At 40.0% G+C, this 24,487-nt stretch overlaps 1 protein-coding gene across 1 annotated transcript in view; it reads right to left on the bottom strand.

Annotated features, from left to right (window-relative positions):
* gek (serine/threonine-protein kinase gek) overlaps positions 1-24,487 on the bottom strand; it is an 83,691-nt gene that overhangs the window by 34,057 nt on the left and 25,147 nt on the right. The window contains 17 exon segments of the mRNA XM_074109510.1: positions 120-214; positions 1,204-1,374; positions 2,287-2,391; positions 2,659-2,778; positions 4,394-4,444; positions 5,682-5,788; positions 15,105-15,223; positions 15,927-15,992; positions 16,229-16,495; positions 16,988-17,124; positions 17,563-17,667; positions 18,325-18,510; positions 19,155-19,268; positions 19,739-19,873; positions 21,460-21,573; positions 22,774-22,902; positions 24,067-24,176. Coding sequence (XP_073965611.1) covers positions 120-214; positions 1,204-1,374; positions 2,287-2,391; positions 2,659-2,778; positions 4,394-4,444; positions 5,682-5,788; positions 15,105-15,223; positions 15,927-15,992; positions 16,229-16,495; positions 16,988-17,124; positions 17,563-17,667; positions 18,325-18,510; positions 19,155-19,268; positions 19,739-19,873; positions 21,460-21,573; positions 22,774-22,902; positions 24,067-24,176 — 2,131 coding nt within the window.

The following is a 24,487-nucleotide window of genomic DNA, read 5'->3' as shown; positions in this document are numbered from 1 at the left end:
ATAAACAGAGACGGAAACATTTGTTCGTCACATAAAATTTATCAATGAGTGCTGCAACCAGTCTTTATTTTTCTAAATTCATTTGTTTCATTAATAGTTTAGGATAGATATTTTATTACCTGTCTTGCGTAATATCGTAGAGGAAGAGTTTGAAATCGCAGACGACGACAAACTGTCGCATCCAGCCTTTCTTCACGCCACCTGGTTTCGGTACCTGCGTAAAAAAAATAACGACCGACGTTATACAGCACAAATTGTGTAAATTTTTTCGCTGTTCAGTTTTTTTACAATCTAAATCTAATTTTGACTAATTCCTGTAGCCGGATAGACTTGAATTTTGCAATTGGTACTTACGATAATCTCGTGACAATACAATAATCTGGTACTTCTGGTAGTGATATCCTGGTATTCTCGCCGAGATCGTCTCCGCAAGACGGAACTTCTCAACAGTTAATGGCGTCGATTTGAAATTTGGTACAGAAATGTAGTTTTTTTTACATGCTTGGGGACAAACGAGCAGGCGGGCCACCAAAAAAAAGAAACCCATAAAAAAAGAGTTATGGATGCGTTGCCGGCTTTTTGAGATATGAATAGGCTCGTTTTTCAAATCTCCCCAAGTTGTAGTAGCTTATATTAAAAATTAAATTTTTAACAACTTTTTTTTGACCCATTCAGTGCTATTGACGCCCATCGGCGTCTTGGTGGACCCTAATATAATGCCGCGGACGCCAATGGGCGTCTGTTATACATACTGTACTGTCTGTAGTACGTAATCTGGCGTTCCTCGGCAACGAATGGGTTGATATACCTCGAGGTCAGGTCAGCACACCACGCCTTGCCAGTCCTCGTGACTCACCTTAACATATCCCTCGTAGGCCGTGCCCTGTCCGCGCGCGGGGTCGATCCCGAGCGGGCGGCGCGAGCGCGACGCGGGCAGCGGGCAGCGCGACGCGACGCGCGCGCAGCAGCTCGTGTGTACAGCCAGCCCGCACGTCTCGCACACCCCGCCTTGCCGGTCCTCGTGACTCACCTTAACATATCCCTCGTAGGCCGTGCCCTGTCCGCGCGCGGGTCGATCCCGAGCGGGCGGCGCGAGCGCGACGCGGGCAGCGGGCAGCGCGACGCGACGCGCGCGCAGCAGCTCGTGTGTACAGCCAGCCCGCACGTCTCGCACACCACGCCTTGCCGGTCCTCGTGACTCACCTTAACATATCCCTCGTAGGCCGTGCCCTGTCCGCGCGCGGGGTCGATCCCGAGCGGGCGGCGCGAGCGCGACGCGGGCAGCGGGCAGCGCGACGCGACGCGCGCGCAGCAGCTCGTGTGTACAGCCAGCCCGCACGTCTCGCACACCACGCCCTGCCGCGTCAGACCGATCTGCGGCAAACAAGGCTGGATCAATCTTGGTCACATCGATTAAATATTCAGGGATCAACAATATCAGTGCTTAACACTCGGGAGAGGGATATTGGGAGGGATGACAGGGATGTCATGGAATGCGCCAGCGACTCCCAATATTTATTTTCCAACCAGCCACAAATATTTTCGAAGTTCTTCATTTGAGACCGCGGACCGCAGTGTCCGCTGTCATTTTTGTGACTCATGGCCAAGGAGCGGAATTTCTCATAGCAAAAATCAAACGTCAAAGGAATTGAACATAAGTTTTATCGACTATCGATAAATATTTCAGTAATTAATAAAACAGGAAATAGTAGGTGCTTTTATAATAGCGCTTTTTAAGTAAGTTACAATTAAAGTATAAAGAGCTTGATCTGCTTTAAATTTACTTTACATTTAGAGCAGTATATCGTTGAAGAATCTTCATTGTAAATAAGTAAGGGATGTTTTTTAATCCATTTGTCAATCGTTTTTCTTTTAGGATTAACCATTTTAAACACGGGAATGACTAAGAAAAACTCAAGCGACATAAATGTCATAATATGCGACTTTGACGCGATTTTTTTTATTTTAATATGGAGATAAAAGTCTCTTATCAAAGAGGTCAAATGTTACAGAATATTGTTACAAGGCGGTAACAAGAAGAGTCGATTCGATAACATCGATAACTGGAATAGTCGATAAAACTTATGTTCAATCCCTTTGATGTTTGATTTTTGCTATGAGAAATTCCGCTCCTTGCTCATGGCGCTGCACACAAAAACATTCGGGCAATCGCTGCGACTTCAAGCGTATTAATTAATTTATTTATATTGCTAACGAAATTACCATCCAGATCGCCCCCAATATGCATTAAATATTATTTAAAAAAAACTGCATTCCGTAACTTACCATGAGGGACGTGCAGTGGTTGCATTTCGTGGGACTGCTGAAAGTCCGCACCAAGAACTGGTGCAGCTTCTGCTTGCCGGGCACCACTGGTCCCAAAGATGGATCCTGAAAATTATATATTTGGTCAGCATTTTATAAAAAAAAAAAACTAATTCATCAGCTCCTTTCTTTCACAGGTTGACCAGCAGTAGGCGCAGTTTTCACCCTTGCGTTGCCAGCATCCCTAAAATTTGCACAAAGCAAGTGTCTAGCTATTACGACTCAAGAGATAGAGCCCTGTGTGCGACAGACGGACGGACAGACAGACAGCGGAGTCTCACTAATAGGGTTCCTTTGGGTACGGAACCCTAAAAAGTAGCAGTTAGGTATTACCGTGGACATCTCGCTGGGCGAGCTCTTGCTGGACGCGGGCGTGGCCGCGCGCGCCTCCAGCTCGTCCTGGGACTCCGCCGAGCCGCTGAGAGCGGCAGACTGCTGCGACCCGTACATCATCTAAACAAACACCTCGCTGTTGTCATACATTGCTGATAGATGCCGTTATGTTACAGGCTTGCAATGCTGACTCATTAGCGGTCATGCATAGGGTTGCCAACTATACTGTTGAAAACAGTATTATACTGTTTTTCACTACGTTATACTTTTTACTGATGAACTAAAATAAAGTATGTAAAATACTGTTTTCAGCATCAACATTGCCTAACACTAAGCACAAACTAAGTCATTACAGCATAGTCACAATAGTGGTGGTTCAGAAAGAATCTGCCAATAAAAATTTACCTCCTTTATTATTTTCTGACGAGGTCTGTGAGGCTTTTAAAAATGAAACTAAATTGATAAGTTGTGCAAGAAGCACCCAAAAATTTGTTTTTAAATTTTAAAAGTAGAAAATACTGTAAATTTTTCTAAAATACTGTTTATTTCCCTTCTCAGACGTCAGATATTTCTTGTAAAAAAAGGTGGCAACCCTAGTCATGCATAAATTATGACACGGATTTAAGCTAGGGACACACTTATCTCAGCTTATATAGCTAAGGACACGCTTAGAAACATACTTTTCAAACGTAGCATTGCGTATGACAAGTATGTTTCTAAGCACACAAATATCAGGGTCCAGATTTCATAATGGGATAAGTATGTCCCTAGCTTTAGGGGGAGGGATTCTGGCGTTTTGTTGACACAGAGGAAATAATTGAGATTTTAACGAGATATTTTTTAATGATAAAGTTTCAAAGTGAGTGGATACAACTTCTTGGTCGTTATGTCAAAAATGCACATATTCAAACATGAACGCACTTATGTTGTAAAAGTCATCAAAAACACTCTTCGTTTTTTATTGATAGTTTTCTAGCATTTGAAAGAACGTTGCCATTATAAAAAAAACCCGCGTTGCAAATTACCCATAAAACAAACGTGCATGCTTTATTTACAAATTACATCGGTCATTTTAATAAATCAATAATCATGCAAATGAAAGCATAATGTAGAGCTACATTAGCATAATCATAATGTATCTGCAGTATGTATATGTATGCAGTATGTATCTGCAGAGCTGCAGATGCATCGTGTATTCATAGATTGAGAAAGATTGAAAACGAACAATGCAAAAAAATCTCAAGCTACTAAGACACTTGGAATCACAATCGCATTCCCAGTATCTTTCTCTAAAAATTATGATTCCGAATGCGACAGACAATTGAGACCTCTGTACCACTACCATGAGTTTACAGTGACCGTACTCGATAGCGACGGCGTAAATTATTTGTATGGAGAATTGTACAGCGCCTCTACAAATAATTTACGCCGTCGCTATCGAGTACGCTCACTGTAAACTCATGGTAGCGGTTCTGGTTCTATTCCCGTCTAAACATGCAGTCCTCATTTTTTTTTTATATGTGATGTGTGCCCTCTTGTTCTGAGAGGAGGCCTGTGCCCAGCAGTGGGACGTATATAGGCTGGGATGGATGGATGTGATGTAATGGCCCTTGCAACAATTATGATGCTAAATGCGCGCTTACTGCCAGTGCCACCCGCGGTAGTTTGTGCTAGCCGTGCCCATGCAAATTCAGCTTATAAACATGCACAGACATACAGGCGAGGGTAAGCGTACCTGCGCATTGCAACAATGCTGTACGCGGCCGTAACGATACTGCGGCGACATCTAAAGCGAAACGGAAAATAAATAATACAGCAAAAAAAAAAGGCAAAGGAAAATAAGATACAGTATAAAATGACGTAGATACCCATATTGAAATACAATAAAGTTTTTTTTTTCTTTTAAATACGGCGATAATCAATCGGTCTGATATTTACTGCAGGTGCGAGGCTTCTAGATAAAAAAAAAGTTAATTGAACCATAGCGTAATAATTTCTAACAGTGGGTGCCTCTCTGTCTCAACATTAACTGGGCAGAGTTCCGGCATAGTCTTGGAGTCTAGGCGGCAGAGGAGATCGTATCAAACATAAATTTTGAAAGAATAATGGGCAAAATTGTCAACTGTACAGGATTTTTATTAAATAAATGTAACCTAACCCAAACTAAATTGTAGATTACACGATCAAAACGCTAGTCTAATTAATAGTTACACCGATTATTGGGCAGTTATCTGGCTAAGAAAAATATTATTCTAATCAGGTAGTTTGTCAATTAGATTACCAGAAAATATTGGACACTTATTTTTTCTTCCGCCAGTCAAAAAAAATAATTAAATACTAAATGAAAGTCGGGAGTGGAAGTCCGGACTGCGAACTTTAACTGGCTGTACCCTCATCATGTTTTGTTTAATTGACAAAAGAAATCCTTGCTTGCCTTCGGAATCCAAAGGCTTAATGGTTACTTGACCTGAAATGTATATTTCAGAATCAATTCTTATTTTATTTATGACGGTGGAAGCATTTTACTCTTCAACTGAAGGTAGATATAGTTAGTGTTTAGTTTTAATTCTGTAACTAAGAGATCCCATACATCCCTGTACTGTATTGTTGTTTTTCTTTTCTTGTAATTTTTCCTATAATTGTATACTGTAGTTTTCAAGTATTTTATTTGTAATTATTTTATTTAAAAAAAAAATGACTTTCTGCCAAGTTTCATGCGGCGCATTCTTCTTGGCAATGATGATGGTATTTCTCAAAGCGCTGTTAGTTTAAAAAATTACGTATAAAAGTGCCCATTGCGGGCTATTTGCTGAATAAATTATTTAAATTTGAAAAAAATCGTGTTGAATATAATTTGAAAATCTAACCGAAGGACTAATTAGATTTTTAGAACACTAGCATATTATATATATTAAACGATTATACCCTACTGCCCAAAGGCGGGTTATTCAACTTTATTTGAAACTTTACCCGACAGGATATCACACTGGTTGTCATTATTACGATATGCTGCATCTACCAACCTTTTCCTCGTTGTTAACAAGCGGCACGTTGTCGTAATGCCGCTCCGTCGGCGCCTCGCTCAGGAACTGATCGAGATAGCTGAGCTGGGACGCCGGCCGGTCGAGAACTGGAATATCACACCTCGATTAGCCGCCGATCGACACGAGATTACCGGTTAGATATTAGAGGGGAACACATAAACCAATCCCAACCAAATCTGGTGATGCGCGACTTTGGATGGTCATTTTAAATTGTAAATGGCCTTGTCAGACGAATAACTTGTGGATGGTCATTTTAAATTGTAAATGGCCTTGTCAGACTTGTAAATTGTGCCCATTTTCACAAGTTCCTAATAACTTGTGTTAATAGGTACGTGTCGATTGTCATCCACTTTCAGAGTTAGGGATTGCCTTGAAATTTGGTATTAATTATAAAATTTATTGTAAAATAACAATAAGATTGAAGCTAACAAATAAACAATTCAAGCGTTTAATTCTGCCCTCTTACGGCAAAAGGCGGTCTCTAAAAAAAACTTTTAAGTTTTTTACTCCATTTGTGTAGCGTAAGACATTGTGCACCAGATGATATAAATAACTAGTGTTTTTTTTTAAATACCACCTTTTTGTCGTAAGAAGCAGTTCCTGAGCCCTATGGCTAAAAAACGCACGAAACTATTCACTTTATTATTTTTTGACCGATATCTCGAAATAGAACTAAAAGTAATACAAAAAGTTACTTGTAAGAAGAAGTATAAATGGTTTGTTATCGAAACCTGTAGCATTTATTTCAATTCCAGTTCCAACCATCGGCAGTCGCGCACCCCATACCAAAACCAACACATAATTAAAATTAAATGTTCAACAATACAATTTAGTCGTTATAATACTTAACAATCAGGGTATTTAGTCAGTACAGGGCTAGCCGGACAGTTTTATAAATAAAAAAAACATAAATTTATTTCGCTCCATCTATTAAGGTGTTTTATACGTGTAAATAAAATGAGGGTGCCTGCGGCTCAGGATGACTTCGTCCACAGTCCCATTTTGTCACCTTCTTAAATCGTCCTCATTCTCATACAGTCTACTGTTCTGATTCGCCAACATTCCCACATCGTCACTTTCCTATCTTGTCCGCTTTCTTACGTGGGCCACAGACCCAACTCGTCAACAGTCTTATTTCGACTACAGTGCTAACTCGTCAACATTATTGCATCGTTCATTATCCAGACTAATATAAATACTCTATAAATGATTATTGAAAAGGGGCTTTTTGGAAATTATTCTCGGGATATTTTGCTATTTAAACGCTTAAATTGATCATATCTGCGAGACAACGTCTGGTAAACGTGGACGAGTTGGCACTGCTGTCCAAGTAGTACTGTGGTCTATAAAAGAAAGTGGACGAGTTGACAATGTGGTCGAAATAGGAATGTAGACAAAATGGAATATGGACGATATCATAAAGTGGACGAGTTAGGAAGGTGACGATTTAGGAATTGTAGGCTGACGACATGGCACTGTGGACAAAGTCATCCTGAGCCGTGCCTGCGACAGGCCAGTTGACGCTCGTATCGTGAGGTCGGTTTGACGTTAGCTCGTGATTGGTTAAATAACTAAATGAGCCAATCGGAAGCAAACATCAAACGGCCCTCACGACACTAACGCCATCTATAGATATTTCAATTATGAAGAAACCCTCACTGACAGCTAGGGCATAGCGTAACGATATCTAACAGTGAGTGCACTACTTTGCCACGATACCGAGGGTAGCCTCCTCAATTTTAGAAGATTGCAGAAAATGTAATAATTTGTTTTTATTTACACCACCTTAACAAATAGAGAGGGATTTATTCCAGTACAGAATAGACATGCACAATGGACGGTAACACAGTGCACACTACAAACTATGACGTCACGAGCCCACATAGAGCAAGCCCTGATTTGATCAACAAATACACAATGAAAAATAATGGCCCACACAAAGTATCAGGTGTACACTAACCTTATCTAAATCTACATTACCAATGAGGTTTTGGGTGACACTATTTACCGACACGGATAATACCGACATGGAAATACCGGCCCGATATTTCGTGTACACGGCAATACAAACTGGTGTCAAACTGACAAGAGTTTCTATGGGCGTGTACACAAAATATCATGTCGGTATTGTACGTCCGGTAAAGAGTGTCACCCGAATTTCTCTGAGAGTAACTTTATCGGTAACTTTATAAATAAACCATGGCCAGTTTTATATCGTGTAGAATGGTATAATTTAGCTAAAAAGCGAATAGTTTCAATATTAAACTGACTATATGGACTCGTGATTTCGCTAATTCACTTATAGCAAGGTCCTATGTTACTTCAGATCAACAAAACAGAAATAAGTCGCTACTCACAAGTTTCATACACACAAAAACCTAGTACCTTTTAATAGTGATTAGCGTCCTTAAGTTTTAAAATTTGACAAACTTTTATTACATAACTGATTAGTCAATAACTAATACAAACAAGTGTTAAAGAAAACCATCGCTCAGCGCGTTATGTGGCGTTTGAATGGACTCGTCATCACGACTGCTCTGGTAGGGGTAGGCTGGCCTTGTGGAATACCTTCCATTTCAACATGGGGGTTATTCAAGTTTTACCGTAAACTGCTTCAACTTTGCCCTCTGGCCCCAACATTGCCTGATTCGATTTAGAGTCGATAACTTAGCACTCTTATAGGTTTTAAGCTTTTACCTACAAGGGAATTATTATTACGGGGGGGATAATAGTTTAAAAACCTAAAGGATGCTAAGTTATCGACTAAATCGAATCAGGCAATGTTGGGGCCAGAGGGCAATGTTGAAGCAGTTTACGGTACGTCAGCAGAATTTTAGTAATTTTTGATTCCGCCTCCCCCTTGTCAGCAAACGTAAGCAAAATTCTAACAATGCTTACCTAAACAATGGTGTTTTTAAGGACTTCTAGTTTGGATATTGCTATAGTCTTCAAAACTAGAAAAACAATTTAACATTGATGTAGGTACCTATAGCCAGTTAAGTTTGTTTTCACGGAGGCGAAATATCGCTAGATGGCGTTAGTATCGTGAGGTCCGTTTCACGTTTGCTCGTGATTGGTTAGGGTAACACTCTTTCCCGGCCCGGATAATACCGGGATGGAAATACCGACCCTGTTCTTCGTGTACACGCCCATAGAAGCTCCTGTCAGTTTCTATTGGCGTGTACACAAAAAACAGGGCCGTTATTTCCATGTCGGTGTTATCCGGGCCGGGAAAGAGTGTCTCCCATTGTTTAAATAACTAAATGAGCCAATCACGAGCAAACGTCAAACGGACCAACGATACTAACGCCATCTAGCGATATTTCGCCTCCGTGAAAACCCTCATTAACTGTCATGGGCATGTTAAATGGACGTTAAACATGTGCCTTTGGGCCTGTTGAGTGTGATGATACGATTGTCACATCCATGCCGCCGCAACAAGCTCAAGCAAAAGCGAAGCGATATAAAAAAAAGGGAAAAATGTCAAATGAGAAGCAACCATCACTGTTTTGAGGACTAATACAGAATAAATTATATCTACGCTAAAAGTTAGATTATTAAAAGTCATTAAGATTTAATCAATGTTTTTACAATTTTTTTTTTGTTGATTTTACATACAGTTGAGAAGATTTGCGTATAGACAGACATATTATCAAGAAATTGGAAAGCCATAATATACCCACGTAAAATCGGCGACAAACTTAAGCATTGGACGACGTGGTGGGTGAGCGCATGTGCGCTCAAACAAACTGAGTCATGTACCTTTTGGTGCTACTAATGTCACGTTTCAAATTAGCGATTATAAAAACAACAAATAAGTCAACGTCAGAACGTAATGAAAATTATTATTAATTATGTTACTTATACTGTGTTGGTATGCCAATGGTAACTATAGTCGGCGAAGTAAGTTATTTACCATTTCTTTGTGACAGTTCCTACATCAGTATCATCACAATTCATTAGAGCCCCCCGGCACCCGACCAGTACCGCCTCGACTTTCGGCGTGCACTCGTTGTCGACAGGTGGTCCACAACGAGTGGACCTCGCGTGGTCCACGAATTTCCTAATAGTCAGTATGGCGGCGAGCAGCGGGCTGTCACCGAGTCGTCCACTCGCCGTCCACGAGTGGCAACCTCGCGAGTGAGGCGATCGCATGCCCATACAAATCCATATGAAGAATAATAACCGCTCGAGGCGAGGCGGTGCTGGTCGGGTGCCGGGTGGCTGTAATGAGCTGTGACCTTAATAACAATAAGGCTGATTGCCACATTGACTTCTAAGTGAAAAAAAGCCTTTGATGTTTTAAGGCATAACTGACATTAAACCTTGGGGTGATAAAGGATTTTCTTAAGTCAACTAAACACCACTACACAACGCTATCCCAAATTCTCGTTAATATGTCTATTAAATCTTTAAAAACACTGAAACAACTGGTCTTCTCCCATATTCTAAAAACAACTCTTACATCCTTATCACTGAGCTATTGTAACAAATAAATATAACAAAATCATAACCCACTTATAACTAAAAAAAAAAAAACTACAAAAAAGCTATAGGTTTCTACAAAACGGTGATGGCGTATGTATTCAGTTTCTTTCACACTTGCTCGTATTTACATATGGAACATAGAGTAGGTACTATAATCTAGGGCGCAGCACAAAACATAAATAAACTAACACCTCCAAAACGCAACATTGCCCGCTGTCATTCTTGTAGACGTGTGAAAAAAGAAAACAACAGGCAATGTTGCCAGGGCAAAAACAAATGCACAATCACATACAAAAATCTACTTCTATGAGGACTGATACTTGAGATTTAAATAAATAATCGGTAGCACACTTATATTCCATCAAAACGCTACAACAATTTTATTTTGACAGCTGTCATTGTGCAAGCACGCAACTTCTGAGGAAATTATTTAATGGCGTCAGAAAAGTTTTCAAATAGTGCCATTTCTTTGATGTTCAGTTTGTCTTGTTGCAAGTTTGTCTTGTTGCAAAGATTAGCTTGTCTTGTTTATAATATGTCTGAATATTAAAACAATGCAATTGTACACAACTACGCTTTAAAAACTCGATAAATGCATCTAATTATGTAACAGTCACATTAACTACTATTATCTGTTATGTATTCTCCATGTTCTGCAGGTGGTAGGACCTTGTGCAAGGTCCGCCCGGATTGCTACCACCATCTTGCTCGCTAATCCTGCCGTGAAGCAGCAGTGCTTGCACTGTTGTGTTTCGGCGAGAAGAGTAAGACAGCCGGTGAACCTACTGGCGCGTGAGGTATCCCATCTTAGGCCTCTAGGTTGGCAACGCGTCTGCTATACCCCTGGTATTGCAGATGTTTATGGGCGGTAGTGATCTCTTACCATCAGGAGACCCACTTGCTCGTTTGCCATCGAGTCGAATAAAAATAAAAAAACATTACGATACAGATGTAGTGAATGTTTTGCGATCGTTTTTGTCGGAAAATTTATATTATATTTATCTTGCTTCCTCAACCAGCTCACTGAAGTTTACTGAAACTAATTAAGAAATCAAGATAAATACGAACTTATCCGACGAAATACGAAGGCAAAACATTATTTACTGGATCTGTACCTACCAATTTGCATGTGATATGTCTCGACACATAAATTGAGAGCTATCAAAATTAATTACTCAAATAACGACATACCAACCTTTTGAACCTACAACAAGGCGGTATGTAGAGTAAGAAAGGTAAAAAAGTGTGCTACTGTTATTAAAAATGAACGAACCAGTTTCATCCTTCCCGGTCCAGTAGGTTGACGACTTCGTAGATCCTTGCCTGGCTGCTTGCGCACAACTTACTACTTTAATTGTATATCAATAGAGCTTATATTACAACAACATAGGGTACAATAAGTGTCATAAATTTATTTAGCCCGTTTATGGTGAAAATAAAATACGAGATTAAGGAGCTGTTGCACCATCCATTGATTAGTGTTGACTGACGGTTAAATGTGATGCCGTCTCTATTTGTTTTGTTCGAATAGACAGAGACGGCATCATATTTAACTGTCGGTTAACACTAATCAATGGATGGTAAAACAAAATGTTTGATGCGACGTTTAGGATGGCGTATTTAATTTGTATGAAAAAAGGAAAATTCAAAGACTACTATTTTTAAAAGTCGCTGAACTAATGTTGTTTAGTTTGACGAGAACGATCTAAGTTTTAATTTTTTCCTCGTATTACTGGCCACACCCGTTAGAAGTAACGCTCACGCTTCGCTGACCCAACGGGACAAAAAAAACCACAATATAAAACGAAATGCAAAAAGATTCAGAGACGCACAAAAGATTCAACTTGAATGCAAGCTGAAATAGATTTATGACAACTTTTTTATAACAAAAATAAACAACAAAGTAATAAAACAACTTTAATTATGTACAACATAGCACTGTACACCAGTTTCACAAAAGACAATTATTTACGTATGTATCTCGTAATTGGAAAGGGATAGCAAAATTAATACATAAATGCAAAGAAATTAACAGAAGCGCGTTAAAAAATAAGTTTGATATAGCCAGCATCATAATATCAAAGTGGTGATAACTGTGATAAGATAAATTTAAAAAAAAAGCATAAAAACAAAAGTAAAGGAGAGAGAGAGAGAGAGAGAGAGAGAGAAACATTTATTTACACATATTCGATACACATAAAAATACATTATACGGAAAGGACTAGATGATTAATTGATTCTGCCGTCAATTTGCCCATTTGAAACAGTTTAACTTGTTAATGAAATAAAAAAAATGTCTACTTTTCCATCACGCAGTGTCTAAAGTCTCTAAGAGACTCAAAAAGTGACTCATATTTCATATTCTTTACGTCCTAACCGTTTTATATATAAAAGTATTTGTATTGTATTGTAACTCATTCATTGGACATAAAATATATGAAAATTACAATTAACAAGATAAAGAGATGTACAAAGGCGAACTTGTCCCTTAAAGGGATCTCTTCCAGTTAACCATTTGATGCTGACTAATCAACTAAAAAACGCCAAAAGACCATAGACTCTCGTACTTGTGCACTGTAAATGCACATAAAAATGTAGTACTTTATTGACGTTACAGTCTTACAAAATGAAAATAAATGAGATTCTAAAATCTATATAAACTTAAAACTAAACAATAAATAAATCCTGCGTTGTTGTGTCGAAGATATTCTTATTCATAATTTTTAAGGTTTGAAACGTTATTTTCGAGTCAAAAACGGCTAAGTACTGACGCTCATATGAAACATCCGATTTCAAATAAATATGTACAGTCAGCAGCAGGAGTAGATGAGCCGTTGTGTTGCTCAAAATGATCTACACACTCTTATTACCTTAGAACAGGGTTTCTCAAACTGATGGCTCCACGTACCCCTGTTAAAGTTTCTAGACGACAGCGAACCGAAAGTAATAAAATTGACTGTTGGAGAAACTAAGGTTATTTTTATTTCAATCATCATCATAATATAATGTACCTATATTATTTATTAATTATTTCAATAAAAGGTAACAAATATAGGTAAGAATCGTCTTGCCAACGAAAATACAAACTGAAACAAACAACAACAAATAAGTAACTTTGGAGTTGAAATAAAAAATACAAAAAGACTCCAAAAACCAATCTTAATCATCTTGTCAGTCTTGCAGCCATCATCACGTAAACCTTGTCGCGAACCCCCTACCGTCAAATTACCCCACTTTGAGAAGCCCTGCTTTAGAAGTAGTCGTGTATTCATCCATTTCTGTTGCTGGCTGTATAATACGCGGGAATCGAACTCGACCACTTAGTAGTCTGAAAGGTCAATACGGGCAGTACGCCAAAGATTTAATAACGAATCAAATACTTAATTTAAATAGAAATCACGAAATGACTAGTTCGAATGATTGAGAGCTAAATCTTTGGTACGGGACTAGAAAATAGTATTAATAACGGACTAGAAATTACTCGTTAGCGGAGATTCTTTTTATAAAGAAAATTTTGAGCGCTAATATTGGGGTATATAAAATATAAGTAAATAAATTAAAACTGCATAGTGTGTTACAAATAAAGGGTAAAAATTATGTCCAACGTCGCACAGGTGTAGCATTACCTCAATATATCGAATCATGTGTATAAATTTTATTGCTAAAATTAGATCATTGAAGTTAATTAAATTGTCAAGTCTAAAGTTTCTTTAAACATTAAGATACGCTTAAAATAAATTGAAGCAACGTTTGTACAAGTAGGCGCTATGTATAATTTCAACCAATTGAAACATAGGTCATACATGTTTAAACTAAAAGTACATTCAACATCAATATAATCTCTCACTAATAAAAAAATCGTACTTCAAGGAATACTGAAGATTTTTTGATTAAAACCACCTTTTTAAATAATTACCGCCAGAATAATGCTACAACTGTTAAAACTGACAATGTCAATCGTACAAATGGTGGTACACGAGTATAGCAACCCCCCATAGGCACGACGTCACCCCTATAAAAAGGGGGATGTACGGTCTCAACCATGTCCGAACTGTCATACAAACAACGCAGGATCCATCCGAAACCATAGACAAAATAAACAATAGGGTTAATAAACAATGGCCGCGGCCAGTAACAACGTTAAAAAAAGTAAATGCCGTGTAATACAATCGTTATAAAATATAAATGCCGTATACAAAAGAAACACGTAAATGTATCCAAATAAAAACCAATAATAAACAACGAGTAACAACGTTTTGGAATTTCAAATCACAGTTCCAATTTCATTTTTTTTTTCACATAGAGTTAAAAAAAGATTAAAGTCCATAGATATTTGTGAGCCATAGACACATTATTTTCGTTTTTTCCGCCGTTGTCGACGTTGGACTTTGTGGTGGGAGCCCAATTCCATTTGACAATAAGGTCGGTTACGTCATATATGGGCAAAGATTTTTTTGTATTGGATGGGATGGAGAACATGTAACGAAAACAAAAAGAAAAGGTGCACTAAATAAACTTATTATATTTAACGTAATAATGTGTTGTGCTGTAAAGATAAAATCCTATAAAATATTTAAATTGTAAAAGCTACCACTGAAAAAAATAAACTCAATAAACCTCATTTTCAAAGTTTTTAAACACAATGTGTCAAGTTATTATCCGGCAAATAAACATACCAGCAATTTAAGTAACTCTAAAAACGTTCAATGATCATATGGTAGCTATTGACATCGAAAATTAAAAGAACATTAAAAAAGGAGCTCCGCCGGGCGGAGCTACATCAACTCAGACAGACGGGTGTAACTATTAAATTAGGTGTAAAAATATATAGCTTTCAGCGATAACGTAGTTTAATCGCATAAGTATATGCCCTAATCTTTTGTGGTAGTGTATGTACAATAGCAATATACTCACAGGAGTTGGAAGGTTGGTGCGGCGCGTCCAGCCGCGTCTGCATCTCTCGTATGTGCTGCTCCTTACGCTTCATGTCATGCGCTAGCGCATCGAGCCTCTGCCGCGTTTCTAGCAGTTCCCTGGACGAAAAATATAAATGTATCACTATTTAAAACATGAAAAACCAGCAAGATTCAAGACAAAACTGTGGCAGAAGGCCGATATCACGCTGAGTTGGGACAATGTCGTGTCAAATTGTATCTGTTTCCGTTGTCATTATCATGCCTACAAATTACAATATCATAAATACACGTACACGGAATGGCGCGGCTCAGAGGTTTTTCCCTAAGGCCAAATCTCTCGCATGAAACATAAGATCTCGAACTGAAAACGCTGCTGGAGGCGTTTCTCTATCGCGAGAAATATCATTTGATCGCCGGGCGACCCCAGCGACGTGTCGAGAGTGCAAAGCGAGAAGCAAGAGTTAGGTTAGTAGGCTAATGTGTTTGTAAGAGACACAATGGATGCTTTTGTACTGTAAGTGAAAAACCGTACGCAGTGACAAAATGACTGGTCGTGTTTGTTAGACATTATACTGACTAAGATACATACTCATACTCACTGAGATAAGTCTGTAAAAGCTTATTAGCTAATACGCTAAGTCTAGTTTTCCTTTAGATCCATAAAAAAAGGTATTAAGTGGCTAAGTTAAGCTGGCGCGTTTGGCGCATATTATGCACCACATATATGCACATGTCTGTATCACCCCTGGCTGTGCAGCAGCTCGGCCCGGGTCCGACTCGGCCCCTCGCCGACCTGCTGCTTGGCCCGTATCTGTCTCACCTCTGGCTGTGCAGCAGCTCGGCCCGGGTCCGACTCAGCCCCTCGCCGACCTGCTGCTTGGCCCGTATCTCTCACCTCTGGCTGTGCAGCAGCTCGGCCCGGGTCCGACTCAGCCCCTCGCCGACCTGCTGCTTGGCCCGTATCTGTCTCACCTCTGGCTGTGCAGCAGCTCGGCCCGGTCCGACTCAGCCCGCGCAGACCTGCTGCTTGGCCCGTATCTGTCTCACCTCTGGCTGTGCAGCAGCTCGGCCCGGGTCCGACTCAGCCCCTCGCAGACCTGCTGCTTTGCCCGTATCTCTCACCTCTGGCTGTGCAGCAGCTCGGCCCGGGTCCGACTCAGCTCCTCGCCGACCTGCTGCTTGGCCTGTATCTCGGCTGTGCAGCAGCTCGGCAGCGTCCGACTCATTTCGCACCTGCTGCTCCCGAGTTCTCTGGCTGCTGGCTGTGCAGCAGCTCGGCCCGGGTCCGACTCAGCCCCGCCGACCTGCGCCGTATCCTCACGGCTGTGCAGCGCCGGCCCGGGTCGACTCAGCCCTTCGCAGACTGCTGCCGCGGTATCTCTCATCTGGCTGGAACAAACACCCGGGTGATCAAAGAACGCCGACCTGGAGTGTCCATAAACGAGGACTGCAGGAGTGTCCATAAAAGAGCCTCCATTGCGAACACCGAGTGCCCGGCCCACCTAAAGATAAAAGCCCCAAAGAGTCCATAAAAACACAAAGTGTCCACTAAAGAACACCTAGAGTGTCTATAAAAGAACACCTAGAGTGTTCATAAAAACACCTAAAGTATCCATAAAAGATCACCCAGAGAGTCCATAAAAACACAAAGTGTCCACTAAAGAACACCTAGAGTGTCTATAAAAGAACACCTAGAATGTCCATAAAAACACCTAGAGTGTCCATAAAAGAACCACTAGAATGTCCATAGAATTTAGTCTTAAAAACATTGATTCTAAATCATTCAGAATGATCTCAGTCATAGTCAAAATCTAGATTTGTACAAAAAAACCCTAAAGTACCATAAAAGATTTGTAATATTAACACAATTAACGGTCTTACGGTCTCTCGGTTTCAACTACAAAATACAACTCACCAATCTTAAGATACTCCAGCTCTTCCGTCATCTTGGTAGCGAGCGCTTGCAAATAACCGCGCGCTTCTTTCTCATCCGCCACCCAACGTATGATGTCCGCGATCTACAACAAACGGATCTTAGTATAATGTTGTGATACATCAAGGCAATCGACTTGCACCAGTGCCAAATGATATTATAATAAAATGAACACTGGTCATGTTTTCGAAAAGTTTCAGAACAAAAGTTACTCAGTTATGTGTTAGTACCATCTCCATAGTCAGAGACATCCTGTATATTACTAATAATTTCGCCATGGTAGCTACAAGGTAATTTAAAAAGTTTAGTTAATATAACAATTGGCAACCGACCTTTGCTTGGTCCTGTATATCTTTCCGGTGGCGAATGCACTAGTCCCAAAACGCACTATTAGTCAATACACTCTAATTTCGAAAGCCCCTTCTTCTCATAAGAAATTAGGCCCAAAACACCATATTTCCAAAAAGGCTCATTCTCGATTTACACCAAAATACCCCAAATATATTTATACTTTGTGACCCACCTGTGTCTCCCAATGTTGCATAGTGTCCCGCTTGGCACGCAGCTCTTCAAGTTCTTGTTCCATCTGCCTCCGCTCCGCTTGCCACCGCCGGCCGTTCTCCGCCATCTGACAAACAACTTGTTTCTTAATTGTATCTACAGTGGTCCTGGGAATCGAACCCAGTGTATCACATACACGAGCCCAAGGCATATTATTCTTTAACAAGCTTTAGCTTTTCTAGCTTTTTTTTTTTTTTTTTCTGTATTTTTTTTTTTTTCTTGTCTTATTTGCTTGAGCTTTCATCACTTTCTTCATTGAGTTCATTTGCTTGCTTACGTCTTTCTCAACTTGGCTTTAACTTGACTTTGTTATTTTATCAACAAATTATCAACAATTCCATAACTAGAAAGTGTAAGTTTTGTTAAAAAATATATTTTAACACAAGCTTATTTGCTGACTGTAAAAGTACAGTCAGCAAAAAAGCTTGTATTAAAATATATTTTTTACCTGCATTGTTAGCTTAACTACATTTTCGTACCAAATTTCAAGTCGATGCCATTAACCATTGAGGAGTTCCTTCCCGCGGAGACGATCCTGGTCGGACCAGGATGTCACTGCCAGATTATTGTAATGTCACCAGATTTACATAAGTATCCTCAATTTCAAGCCACAGCAAGTGAGTCAAATTTAGCTTCCAAGATTTACCCCCAATAGACAAACAGGGCAGACTAAATAAACGCTTGTAAAAATGCAACAGGGTCACTCATGAGTCTATCTATCCACCGGTGAAAAACCGCCGTAATCTGAGTCTACTGTACAGTAATTGTTTTGTACTGTTATTTGGTTGAGGCTAACCTCTCTATTGAGCACGTTCCTGAGCGCGTCGTTTTCGTGCAGCTGGTCCCTGAGCGCCGCCATTTCAGAGTTGTATCGCGCCTGCTGTTGGGCCAGCGACTCTTTGTATTGCAACTGGAACAGGCCATGTATAATTTAAAATAAAAATAAAATAAGTAAACATCATGGAACATTATTGCCACCACTTGGTCGCATGAAACAGACTCTCTCGTGTGTTAGGAATGAATTTCTGCTCTCTCATTTGTCTCTCGTGAACAGCGGACATTTCTCACAACAACTTGCCAGCAATCTGTCCACGCTCCCGGCACAGCGCGCTATGAAGAAAGCAATGCTCGTGATTTCTTTACGGAATCGAATTAGAAATTTCGAGATACGCAGAAAAACGAGGGTCACCGACATAGCCAAGCAGATTAGCTCGTTGCAGTGGCAATGGGCAGATCATATAGCACGAAGAAAAGATGGCCGGTGGGGTCGAAAAGTTCTCAAATGGAGACCTAGGATCGGTAATCGCAACGTAGGACGTCCACTAACGAGACATGCAGGCTGCTTCCAACCTAGCAACTGTAGGTACAGCGGAGAGGCCTCAGTACGACGGTGGACGTCCTACGGCCGATATGATGATGATGACTTAAGTCTGGCAACCCGAGCTACGTCAGTGGCTTTAAGTTCTGTCGTCGAATATACTTATAGACAAAGTTTAACTCTTTATCATACTGGCATAGATTGTATGCCATAGACCAGTATAGAATGATTGTTACCTCTAGCGCGTCGACTTCTGCCTGTAACCTGGCAACGTCGGCGGCGGCGGAGCCGGGAGGCCCGGCAGCCTCCACCCGCGACGAACGGAGCGTCTCCTCTCTCAGCTTTCTCTCCTGAAACGATAGAGATGACATGTGAAATTAAAAGACATTTGCATGATTGAAAAACTTACAAACATACAACTCAAACTATATGACAGAATCGAAATTAAAAGAAAGACAGATTCGTGACATTACGGAAATACGGAGAAAGAAAAAATACATATCAAGGTTACGAAATGGATGATGGATGGTTGGACAGGTGGACGAACGGACGGATGGATGGGTGGATGGATAGATGGATGGATGAATGAATGAATGAATGATTAGATGGATGGATGGATGAGTGAATGAATGATTGGATGGATGGATGGATGGAAATGTGACCGGAAATTTTCAGGCACTTAACGAGAGGTGACTAATAGTGAATTATTGATTATTTATATTTTGCGGCAAAATTAGCACGTCTGATTTTATTGTATTATTCTGTTATTTTAACGTAATGAAGTTGTCACGAAGAAGACCTTAATAGGATTTTGGACTACCTTAGTGGCCTCCGATATAGCAGTGTCCAATCTCGCTTCGAGTTCGCGCCTGCCCTTGTCCGACCGGCGTATGTCCTGCCGCAGAGCGTCGATCTTCTGCATCGCTACTTCCAACTCTTCCTCCTTGTCGCGCACCTCAAATTAACAAATTATGTAAGATATTAAGCGTAGCTAAAGTCTATTCATCCTTCCGTGTCTTGTCATGTAAACAAACACTTCTCGAAGACACTGTCACGCTTTTTTCTCGGATTACACAATAACCATCACTTAAAATGTTGTTGTATAATTAAAGTAACTCACAAAGTATTGAAATCAACCAAGTAACCACTGAAAAATATCATTTTCAATAAGATTGCCTTCAATAATCGAAGAAACGAATGAATACCCTCAAAAATATCTGCCATTGCAATGATTAGATTGTCTATGATCGTATTGATGGGAAACGACCACTTATCGATATGGATAAATGTGGCAATTAATACTTAATGTAGAGATTTCGGAAAAGGCATTGAAAGCAATCTGTGGAGGTTTGCAGTTTAGGTTTTATACATAGTATTTATGTTAGTTTTTCTCTATGGGCTTGTGACGGGAGTAGATTTTGTTTTAATTGACATTAAAGTAAGATTTTGCCAAAAGCAGTCGCCTTTATTTTAAATACAGTCCTATCCACTACATTTATGGTCCTTCGAACCGGATAATAATTACTCGGAATTGTTGTGGTTGATTTCAATATTTATTTTAAAGGAGGACGGACACGGACAGCGCGTAAGTGTCTAGTGTTACGCTAAACGACATTTCATATTGAGTTGAATCTTAAAAAAGAAGAAAAAAATTACTGAAAAATTTGGCTGTAATGGTGTTCAACCTTTGCCTTTTCCACTAGAGGAAATAATAATAAATAAAATAAAAAGAGTTGAATCTAGAAATGTCATTCGTTTCGCTACTTCGCTTGATGTCGTACGTTACAAAAAAAAAACTAATTAGGGATTTTTGAACGTCGTCTTCGTCGCTACCCTAATACGACGGAACACCTGCTGGTGCTTTTTTTTTTTTTTTTTATACGACTGGATGGCAAACGAGCAAGTGGGTCTCCTGATGGTAAGAGATCACCACCGCCCATAAACATCTGCAACACCAGGGGTATTGCAGACGCGTTGCCAACCTAGAGGCCTAAGGTGGGATACCTCACGTGCCAGTAATTTCACCGGCTGTCTTACTCTCCACGCCGAAACACAACAATGCAAGCACTGCTGCTTCACGGCAGGATTAGCGAGCAAGATGGTGGTAGCAATCCGGGCGGACCTTGCACAAGGTCCTACCACCTGCAGGCACTTGAAGTCTAAGGGGCTGTTTCACCATCCATTCATCATCATCATCATCATGTCAGCCGAAAGACGTTCACTGCTGGACATAGGCCTCCCCCAAGGCTCTCCACTCAGACCACCATTGATTAGTGTTAACTGACGGTTAAATGTGATGCCGTCTCTATTTGTTTTGTTCGAATAGACGGAGACGGTATCGCATTTAACCGTCAGTTAACACTAATCAATGGATGGTGAAACAGCCCCTAAATGAGCTGAAATTGTTAGCTCTGTATGATGAACCTGTTATGGGTAGATTGTCTGTCCTTTGAACAAAGAGTAGGCTCGTCTACGCCTAACCACATACTCGCTCACTGGTTCAATAACAACATCTATTAGCCTTCACAAAAACAGTCATACCTGTCGTGACAGCTTTTGCTTCTGTTGCCTTAGTTCAGCCAGCCGTTCTGTCACTTCGTTGTACTCCGTCATGGCAAGTTTGCGTTGCGACAGCGCATCTTTAAGTTCTTTATCCTGGAAACAAATATTTTTTTAACTATAATAATAATATAGCCGTGGTGGCCTAGTGGTTTGACCTATCGCCTTTCAAACAGAGGGTCGTGGGTTCAAACCCCGGCTCGCACCTCCGAGTTTTTCGAAATTCATGTGCGGAATTACATTTGAAATTTACCACGAGCTTTGCGGTGAAGGAAAACATCGTGAGGAAACCTGCACAAACCTGCGAAGCAATTCAATGGTGCGTGTGAAGTTCCCAATCCGCACTGGGCCCGCGTGGGAACTATCGCCCAAGCCCTCTTGTTCAGAGGAGGCCTGTGCCCAGAAGTGGGACGTATATAGGCTGGGATGATGATGAATACAATAATACATAATGCTGAGTCAGCGGCCGTTTCACTTTTGCGGGGACACACAAAATCGTGTATTTTCCTTTTTTTTATTTGTGTTTGCTGTTTAGTGTTTTTTTTTTTAATTTTGTTGTATTTGTTTGTCTTTGCGAACGTGAATAAATGTCTTCTTTCTTTATATAGATAGTGTAATAAAAACAGCCTTGAAATATAAAGGGGCTAAATGAACCTCAAGCTTATTGTCCAACGCATTCGGTATCATAATCGTTTTGTTTCTTTGTCTCACGGTATAGTATGCTGTTAGAAAGAGATAGAGAATGCATACGCTATACGGCCTCTAACAAAGACCTCCATTCCTTCATTGCTCTCTCTTCATTGTTCTGGCCTCTAATCTAAATCTCTAAACATCCGGCTCGGTTCACAAATAAAGCTGTATTTCCACCAGAGATGTGCGAGGATGTGTTGCGAGAATGTGTTTTTCATGAACCAATAGAAACGCGTCATTTACCTCGCCTCGCTCTGCTCAGCTGTCACTAGAGATGCGCCGTGCGAGGATGTGTAAATGAAGCGTTTCTATTGGTTAATGAATGGTACATTGTGTCTTAAGGGCGGTAAATAAGGAATTACGAACGAGTCTATTAGAAGCCCGAAGTCGAAGACTGAGGGTTTTAATGAGTCGATGTTCGTAATTCTAGTACCGCCCGTGCGACATACAATGTTTTTCATCACATTTGCGAGTAAAATGTTTATTTGTAAGCCAAGGTAGCCTGCATGTTACGACACTGTTTACGAGCAAGTGTGATGAAAAAACACATTCCTTGCACATTACATTACATTGGTGGAAACGCATCTATATGGTAGCACAACTGACCTGTAGCCTCAACTTTTCCGTATTGTCGTTCCTGTCTTTGAGCAGTTCCTCTTTCTCGCCGCTGAGCGCCGCAACCATCATCTCCAGTTCGCGCATGCGCGTCGCCGCGTCTTGTGGTACTGACGGGTCCTACGCAATAAAAAATAGTTAAGGCTGGTTATATTTTTACAAACAAACAAACATTCCAAAATGGCGGAGCCATGAGGGTAGAAAACGTAAAAATATAATATGTCAGCCATTAAGTAACTTAGTTTTAGTCTTAGTTTTAGGTGGTACTTATGGAGCCAAAATAAACCTTTCTTTCCATTTTCAAAAGTTATAAATATAAAATAGGTATCCGTTCACTGACTCATGTAGACCTCATTTTATTAAGTTACGTATACTAACCCTGACCTGCATATACATTTTCGAAATATCAACTTACGTAAATGTAATAGGAATCAATTTCCGGTTTTTAAAAGTGCTCGCCAAAAAGGTAAAATTAACAAAAGACCATACAAAACAGCATTACTTGCTAAAAGCGTATTCGGCATGGCATCAAAGATCTTTAATAAACTTCCGAAGAATATATTGATGACTGAAGATATTCACGATTTTAAGAAACAACTTTTTAACTTTTTGGCGGGTAAGGCCTACTATTCAATGGAGGAGTATATGCGTGATAGTTCTGCAACTTTTTAGACTTTATTTAGTTTACTGCATGACTGAATGTGCCTACCTACAAGACATTTATATTTGTATGCCCTCGGGCGCAGCATAGTGATACAAATCTATGATCAGTGTACCAACTATTTTAACCTATGTTTGACAAATAAATTATTTGTATTTGTATTTGTATTTGTTCATTTCGTAACTGACGTTTAGCAACCTGATACATTTCGCAACTTTTCATTTCGCAAACTCTAAAACTGTAAATATTTCAGGACCAGGACCTTTAGGTTGGGTTAGGTTAGTTTTATAAAAATCCTGAAATATTTACAGTTTCAGAAATATTAAACAGTTGCGAAATGAATCAGGTTGCCAAACGTTAGTTGCGAAACATTAGTGAACCTATGAAATAAGTTTACCAAGACAAAAAATTCTAAACATCTGTGTATCCACTAACCATAAAATCGATGTAATACATACATATATTTGACGCTATGGCTGTATAGATATTTAAACCCTCGACTGTACAGCAGGGCTACTACGAAATTCTAAAATCGAAGTTCGTGTCGTTCGGTCCCTCTGACACTTACGTCGATTTTCGAACTTCGGAGTAGGCCCTCAGGTTCTGAGCCACAGTTCATTTACCTGCGTCGCGATCCCACCGCTGAGCTGTTCGTAGCACTTGACCTGCGCCTCTAGCTCCGCGTTTCTTTTTGATAGCGTCGCCACTTCATCTTTCAACTGGATGGCTTCTTCTGTAATTAAATTGCATTTTATGCTTTAAACATTGTAAATTAACCCCCTTATTCATAAAACGTAACAAGCCTATGTTAACTAACAAATGCTTTGTCCCTTTCTAACAAATACAAATGTCGAAGTGATAGATAAGGACAAACGAATTTTAGCGGCATTTTAACTAAAATAGGTTTGATTGTCGTTTATGTATAAGGAGGTTAGTCATGCAGAAGCAGCTATCTTAGCCTTAGGTTACTTGAATATAGGAAGTCTCAATGCAACTGGCGTATAAAAGGTGTCTACCCAATCTAAACTAAGCCATACTTTTGAG

This window comes from Choristoneura fumiferana, chromosome 29 (assembly GCF_025370935.1).
Source record: "Choristoneura fumiferana chromosome 29, NRCan_CFum_1, whole genome shotgun sequence".
NCBI classification, from domain to species: domain Eukaryota; kingdom Metazoa; phylum Arthropoda; class Insecta; order Lepidoptera; family Tortricidae; genus Choristoneura; species Choristoneura fumiferana.
The sequence above is the reverse complement of the archived record's forward strand: the minus strand, read 5'-3'. Positions and strand labels throughout refer to the sequence as shown.